At 39.6% G+C, this 7857-nt stretch overlaps 1 protein-coding gene across 1 annotated transcript; it reads left to right on the top strand.

Annotated features, from left to right (window-relative positions):
* The first annotated feature begins 730 nt into the window (after positions 1–730).
* Positions 731–1216, top strand: LOC130810720 (uncharacterized). The gene has a single exon (XM_057676855.1). The coding sequence runs from the start codon at positions 731–733 to the stop codon at positions 1214–1216; it is 486 nt and encodes a 161-aa protein (XP_057532838.1).
* Positions 1217–7857: the final 6641 nt, after the last annotated feature.

The raw sequence follows: 7857 nt of genomic DNA, 5'->3' as shown, positions 1-7857 counted from the left end.
GCCTATTCAAATCACAATATCTCTAATTTAACATAATAATTAAAAATTATAAAGTTAATAGTAATAATCTTTGCAGTGCACCCCTATTTAACGTATCTAAATGTACTTGAGGTATCCTAAAATCCTACTTGAGTAAGCGTGCAGTTACATGAATTAGTTATTATTTTTTTAGTTAAGCTTTAATGGGTTGTAATAGAGATACTATATATGTAAATATTTTATTTGATGATTGTAATTACCTTTATAGCCCTTGAGATTAATCTTGTATAAATACTCTTCATTAATGAGAATATCTCAACAAAGACATTTCACTCTACTATGGTATCAGATTTTTTTGGGTTTTCTCCCATCCTGGTTGTCTACTGCTCATTCCTTGGCCATCATCTTCCTGTTGTCATTGCTCTTCCTCCATCACAACATTGCTTCTCCTTCTCTCTTTAATGGCTTCCAAAGATTCAATTCATCCCGCCACTTTGGTCATCAATATCAAGAATTGTATCCCATCACTTTTAATGAAGATGGTCATCAATACAACACATGGTCTACTCTCTTTCAAGTTCATTGTCGTGCTCACCTTGTTCTTGACCATATTGTTCCCGATGACAAAAATCCTTCATCTACGGACGCTTCTTGACAACGTCTTGATAACATCGTGCGCACTTGGATCTACGGTTTTATTTCTGTTGAACTTACTAAGTCCATTCTTGATCCTACCGACAAGGCCATAGACATGTGGAATCGTTTGGTTAACAAATTTCAAAATAACAAAACCACTCGAATCTTGACTCTTGAATTCCAATTTAAGTCTTTTCATCTATCTCGATTCTCTTCTGTTAAATCATATTGTTCTGAAATTAAAAATATTATTGATGGGTTATGTAATGTTAGTTCTTCGGACTCGGATAGTCGTCTCTCTTTACAAGTTCTCCATGGGCTTACCGAAGACTATCGTTCTTTTCGGTCCACTGTTCAACATATGAATCCACTTCTTGATTTTGACACAACTCGATCAATGATTGAATTGGAAGAGCAAACCCACAACAAAGAAACTCCTCCTAATGACACGACTCTCTTGGTTTCTGATTCCCTGCTTTCCAGGTCACCATCGTCGGACAGCCGCCAGTCATCTCACTCCGGCAACCATGGTCGCCGCAGCAATCATCGAGGAGGCAAAGGCTCTCGACAGTTGTCACTCGTCCATACAATCACAAACTAATAAGTATTCTAACTTTGGGCCACGTCATTCTAATGCCCAGTCAAGCAATTTTCCACAATGGGCTTATCCTCCTTGGGCCTACTGGACTGCCTCAAACTGGTCGTTGTCACCTTGCCCTCATTCAAGTGCGCCCTCATCTTCATGGAACTCACGCCCCCAACACTCCTTCTCCACGGCAGCCTAGTGTTCTTGGGCCTCAGCCAGTTCAGGCCCAAAATTTCTATATGGGCAACTTTCAGCCCCCTCTTATGGTCATGTACCTATCGACACTGATCAAGCGATGCATGCTCTTTCCTTTGCTCCCTCTGATGATCAATTTTACATAGACACCGGTGCTACTTCGCACATGACCAGCTCGGCGGGTATATTTTTGATTTCTGGTTTATCACCAAGTTTTGGTGTGTTTTTTGTATATTATTTCTGTGTAAAAATGTTCATGTGTAATGGCCACAACATATATATATGAGTTTCTAAAGTAACTGTAAAAAAACTGCTCCTAAACTACTCCTCATTAACAGCCACATTGTTCCACTAACTGCCATACTCCTAAACTGCCATACGCATACAAGTAACCGACTGAAATACATGGTTTAACACTCCCCCTCAAGTTGGGTAGTAGGGTCACCAACACCCAACTTGCGTAAGACTTCTTCAAAGAACTGAGTTCCAACTGCTTTCGTAAGAATGTCTGCTAGCTGATCTTTTGATTTTACATGTGGAAGCTTGATTATTTGGGCTTCTAATTTCTCCTTTATGAAATGTTTGTCCACTTCTACATGTTTCGTGCGATCATGTTGAACTGGATTTTCTGAGATGTTGATAGCCGCTTGATTATCGCAGTAGAACTCACAACTTTTTGTAGGGGTGAATCCCAGTTCAGTTAATAACTTTCTCAGCCACAGGACTTCGGTGATTCCCTTTGCCACACCTCTGAATTCAGCTTCTGCACTAGACATGGCAATTAACTTTTTCTTCTTACTCCTCCACGTGACTAGATTTCCTCCCACTAAAGTTAAGTATACTGATGTTAACTTCCTATCATCTCTATCTCCTGCCCAATCTGCATCTGTATATGCCACAAGATCAAGGTGACCATTTTTCTGATAAAGTACTCCCTTACCAGGGCACCCTTTGAGGTATCTGAGAATCCTATAAACTGCATCCATATGCTGAACCTGAGGCTTGTGCATGAACCGACTGACTACTCCTACTGCATATGCGATATCTGGCCTTGTGTGAGCTAAGTAGATTAACTTCCCTACCATGCGTTGATACTGCATGCGATCAGCTAACTTTCCTCCTTCAATCATCTGTAGTCCATGGTTCAGCATCATTGGTGTCTCGATAGGCTTGCAGTCCAGCATCCCTGTTTCAGTTAACAGGTCTAAAACATACTTCCTTTAGGATATGAAAATTCCTTTGTTCGATCTAAGAACTTCAATCCCTAGAAAGTACTTCAGCCTACCTAGGTCTTTCATCTCAAATTCTTGAAATAGTTTCCCTTTCAGAATTGCAATTTCGTCTCTATCATATCCGGTAATGATCATGTCATCGACATAAATTATCAGACATGTTGTTCTGCCTCCTCTTCGTTTAAGGAACAAGGTGTGGTCTGAATTGCTTTGCCTGTAGCCATATTTCTTCATTGCAGAGGTGAATCTTCCAAACCACGCTCTAGGGGATTGTTTTAACCCATACAATGCCTTCCTCAATCTGCACCCCTCGTTTTCTGAGAATCCTGATGTAAACCCTAGTGGGGCTTCCATGTACACTTCCTCCTGCAGCTCTCCATGTAAAAATGCATTTTTCACATCAAATTGATGAAGGGGCCAGTCTAAGTTTGCTGCAATGCTGAACAGAACTCGAATTGCATCAAGCTTAGCAACTGGAGAGAAGGTTTCTGAGTAATCAACCCCATACGTCTGAGTGTATCCTTTAGCCACCAATCGAGCTTTGTACCTTTCAATTGTGCCATCTGACTTGTATTTGATCGTGAATACCCATCTACATCCGACGACTTTCTTTTTATTTGGTAAGATGCATTTTTCCCATGTGCCATTCTTGTTAAGAGCGTTAATCTCTTCCTCCATCGCCTTTCTCCAATGTGTAGACATTAGGGCTTCTTCGACTGGGGTTAGGCTCTTGGTTGTATCTAAAGTTACCTTGAATGCTAAGGCACTCTGTGACTAATTTCCTGATCCGGAAAACTTCTCAATAGGATATCTCGAACGTTGTGCTTTATACTCAGGATGATATCTTCTTGGAAGGACCCCTCGAGTGGAGCGAGGAGGTAACATATATGATGTATCATGACCCCTTGCTTCAACTGTGTCTGTGACAATTTCCTCACTTGTCTCAACTATGTCTGTGTCAATTTCCTCAGTCAATGTATCAACTATCACATTATCACTGTTAGTTCTCGCTGAAATAACGTTATTAAGAGCTGTATGACTTACCTGATGGTCAGACAGGATTGGTAGCGATGGAGGAGTGGACAGAATATCTTGGTAAGGTGACTCTGTAGCATTGTCAACTTGTTCTTTTGGATCAAGGTTGGGCAACCACGGACTAACTAGCCAACTGAGACCGTCGTCGTCATGATACTTCTCCCCTTGACGACGAAGATGGTGATAGTAGTACTCGTGCTCAATGAACTCGCAATCTATGGTGGTATAGACTCTTCTAGTCGAGGGATCATAGCACCGATAACCCTTTTGATTGCGACCATATCCAATAAGAACACATTTCAACGCTCTAGGTTCAAATTTATTTCGTACCCTTGCTGGACAATGAACGAATACGGTGCACCCAAATATACGAGGAGGTAGAATATGCGTAGAGTGTATAGGGAAATGGGTTTGGAGGGTGGCAAGGGGTGTGTGGTATTGGAGACTCTTAGTGGGAAGTCTATTGGTAAGGTAATTAGCGGTAGCGATGGTTTCTGGCCAAAGATAAGTGGGAACACGAGAGTCAAGCATAATAGCACGGGTCATCTCAAGAAGTGTACGGTTTTTTCGTTCCGCCACGCCATTTTGCTGGGGTGTGTCAGAACAAGATGTTTGATGTATGAGGCCTTTTTGCTTAAAGAAAAGGTTCATGTTAGAATTGATATATTCTCTACCATTGTCAGTTCGGAGCATGCGAGGTTGGATTTGAAATTGGGTACAGATCATATTATAGAACTCAACGAACACATGAAAAACTTCACATTTTTGTCTAAGAAAATAAATCCAACTCATGCGGGTACAATCATCAATAAATGTAACAAAGTACGAAAAACCATGTAGTCCTACAACTGGAGCAGGGCCCCACACATCAGAATGAACAAGCATAAAGGGCACATCAACTTTATTCAAGCTATTAGAATACGAATGTTTGTGACTCTTTGCAAGAATGCACGTTTCACACTTAAACGCAGGTTTTAACCCTACAAAATTAGGAAAAAGTTTTTCTAAATACCCTACAGAAGGATGTCCCAGTCGTCGATGCCATAGTTGTCTTTCCTCTAATCCGCGAACAAGTGCCGCTTTGCCTTTCTGAGTCTCCTCTTCCAAGTAATACAGTCTATCTCTCTCAACACCACGCCTAATGATGTTTCCTGTCTGAACATCCTGCACAATACAGCACCCGGGTTTCATGAGAACCGTACAGTCAAGATCTCTCGTAAGTTGACTTACAGACGATAATTTATGTGACAGGTCAGGTACAAATAAACAATTTTTTAAAGTGAGGTTTTTTGTAAAAGAAATAGTTCCGGCTCCTCTCACTTTAATCCCTTCCCCATTCTCGGTTTTAATGATGTCTTTCCTAGGTATGTCATGAGTCAAAAAAATCAATCGGGTCAAATGACATTGTATCGGTAGCACCACAATCGAAGATCCAACCCCCTTAAAATAAGATGAAACATTAAAAGAGGATGAAAAGTTTTGAGTTGGGAGTACGGGTACACGTGACTCCCTTCCTTCTTTAAACACCCCTATTGCTCCCCTATTTAAAGTCTGTTGGGGAAGCCACTCCTCCTCATTCTCCCCTTCTAACCCTAAATCTGCGCCGTTTCTGAAGGAGAGAGGAACTCTCTCTTTGCTTCTTCTGGTACCTTCTTCATCTGGTTCCTTCATGGCTTCTCTGGTACGTTCTTGCCTTTCCCTTTCAGCTCCATCAATGGATGCTTGTCCCTCAGTACTCCACCCCATGGCCACCTATCCGGTCCGATTTTGCTCCAGAAAACGTACTGGTTTTCTTTCCCCCCTCTTTTTTGCATCTGGCCACCATTCCGGGTAGCCTATAAGTTTGAAACACTCGTTCTTTGTATGTCTTGTGCCTCCACAGTGGGTGCATTTGAGGTGTCTTTTGTCATCCTCACGTCGGTAATTCCTTCCTTTTGCCGAGAAAACTCCACCGGAGCCCGATGATTCCATATTTGATGAGGGCTCTGTTTTCATGATTCCACACCTCAATATTTCTCTTCTTATACTTGCATAGGCCTCCTCCACTGTAGGAAGTGGATCTAAAAGTAAGAGGTCACGTCTATCCTTGTCGAATGTCTGATGGATTCCTGCTAAGAATTGGTATAATCGATTTTTTTGGATTAAATGACTGTAAACAATGATGTCGTCTGGATCTTTCATTGGATTTGGTTGCCTTCTGTCGATTTCTTTCCACAACATGATTAGCTTGCTATAATATGTTTCAATTGTGTCGGTTCTCTGTTGCATTTTGTTGGCTTTGACTGTCAGGTCGAATATTTGCAGGCCGTCTCTCCCACTATTGTAGAGAGTTTCAATCCCTTGCCACAAAGCTTTGGCTATTGGGAAATCCAAATACTGATTCACTAAATCAGAATCTATATTCTCTAAGATCCATGAAATAACAATCGAGTCACGTTTGATCCACTGGCTGTACGCTGGGTCATTTGTGGAAGGAGGATCGTCTATGATGTGATTGAGACGATCTCGTCCACTGATGGCTAAGTGCATCAGCCTGGACCATTTTGTGTAATTTTGATTTGTTAATTTCTCTGAGATGGAGAGGGTATAGGTGTTGGTCACGGTTTCAGTGGGCGGTTGATTGGAGTTTAACTGTTTGAACAGTTGCAACAATTGCCCCATTGTGACCGGTTGATCTGGTGCTATGACAGTTCTTGATTCGTCTGCCATTTTTGGGTTTAAGGTATGTTAATGGTACATGATGAAGCTGCAAAAACGATTTAGAATCGTTGCAGCTCTGATACCATGATTTCTGGTTTATCACCAAGTTTTGGTGTGTTTTTTGTATATTATTTCTGTGTAAAAATGTTCATGTGTAATGGCCACAACATATATGCATGATTTTCTAAAGTAACTGTAAAAAAACTGCTCCTAAACTACTCCTCATTAACAGCCACATCGTTCCACTAACTGCCATACTCCTAAACTGCCATACGCATACAAGTAACCAACAGAAATACATGGTTTAACAATTTTCTACTTATTTTCCTTCCAAGCAATTATCTGGCAATAATATTCTTGTTGGCAATGGTATTTTAATTCCTGTTCATGGTCACGGGCACATGTCTTTATCTCCGTCTAATCTTTCCCTTCTTGTTAAAAATGTCTTACATGGACCTTCTGATAGGCGTCTCTCAAGATGATCTTTTTTAATCAAGATGATCTTAGTTACACAAACTACCAACTTACTTTCCTTCTATCGTCTCAATTTTCATAGAAGAGGACTTCGGCCTCTTTGCCCCGTTTCGTAAGGAAACTAACAGCAACCTCAATTTCCTTTGTTTTGACATTCTCATTTGTGGATGGAACTTTCTTGTTCTTCCTTTGAAAGACTGTAAAAAACGGAGCATCATCATTAATTCTTTCCATTGCTTAAACTTTAAATTACATCAAAAATAATATGCATAATTCAATAATAAATAAGGATATTCAGAAATCAAAATAATTTGAAAAAATTTAACTTCAAAACTAAAAAATCTTATTAAAACGATAATACCTTGGTAAGTTTAAGGGGAGTGGACTTTGAATTATGGAATGAAAAACCTAAAAACCTTTTGTTATGAAAATGGAGGATTAGAGAGCTATAGAGATAGAGGAATAAAATTTCATATCTTCAAAAGATGAAGATGAAAGGGTTGTCAAGAAGAAGGAGTAATTGCATTCAAGAGAGCGTGAGTTAAACACTTACTTGATTGTATATGAAATCACGCGTGTTTGGTTTCTTTTTTGCCTTATTATTTTTTTAAAATTTTTAAAAATTGTATCGGCCCAAATTGTTTGGTCTCTATAAGAGACGTTCTCAAGTAACAATTTGAGTACTTTTATTACCATTTCATTGTTTCACTTTTACTATATAGAAGAAAGATATGCAAATTTTTCATTTTATTTTAGCTAATGTAGTGTCATAATAATAGAAGTATTACTCACATCAAGAGGGATTGTTAAATTTCTTTATATGGAGATAGAGAGGTCATAGTCAAAAGCCACTTAAGAACTTAATTTTGATGACCTACTCTTGTGAGAGATCGTATCTTGGTGGACGATCTTAAAATAAGTAGCTCATATGCTATAAATGTATTAAGGAAAAGTTACAAAAGTACTACCTAATGTATACCACCTTGTGCTAAAAAACTACTTATTCTAATTTTTTGCAAA

This window comes from Amaranthus tricolor, chromosome 4, assembly GCF_026212465.1.
Source record: "Amaranthus tricolor cultivar Red isolate AtriRed21 chromosome 4, ASM2621246v1, whole genome shotgun sequence".
Taxonomy (NCBI): Eukaryota; Viridiplantae; Streptophyta; class Magnoliopsida; order Caryophyllales; family Amaranthaceae; genus Amaranthus; species Amaranthus tricolor.
Note: the sequence above shows the minus strand (reverse complement) of the source record. Positions and strands in the feature narration are given on the sequence as shown.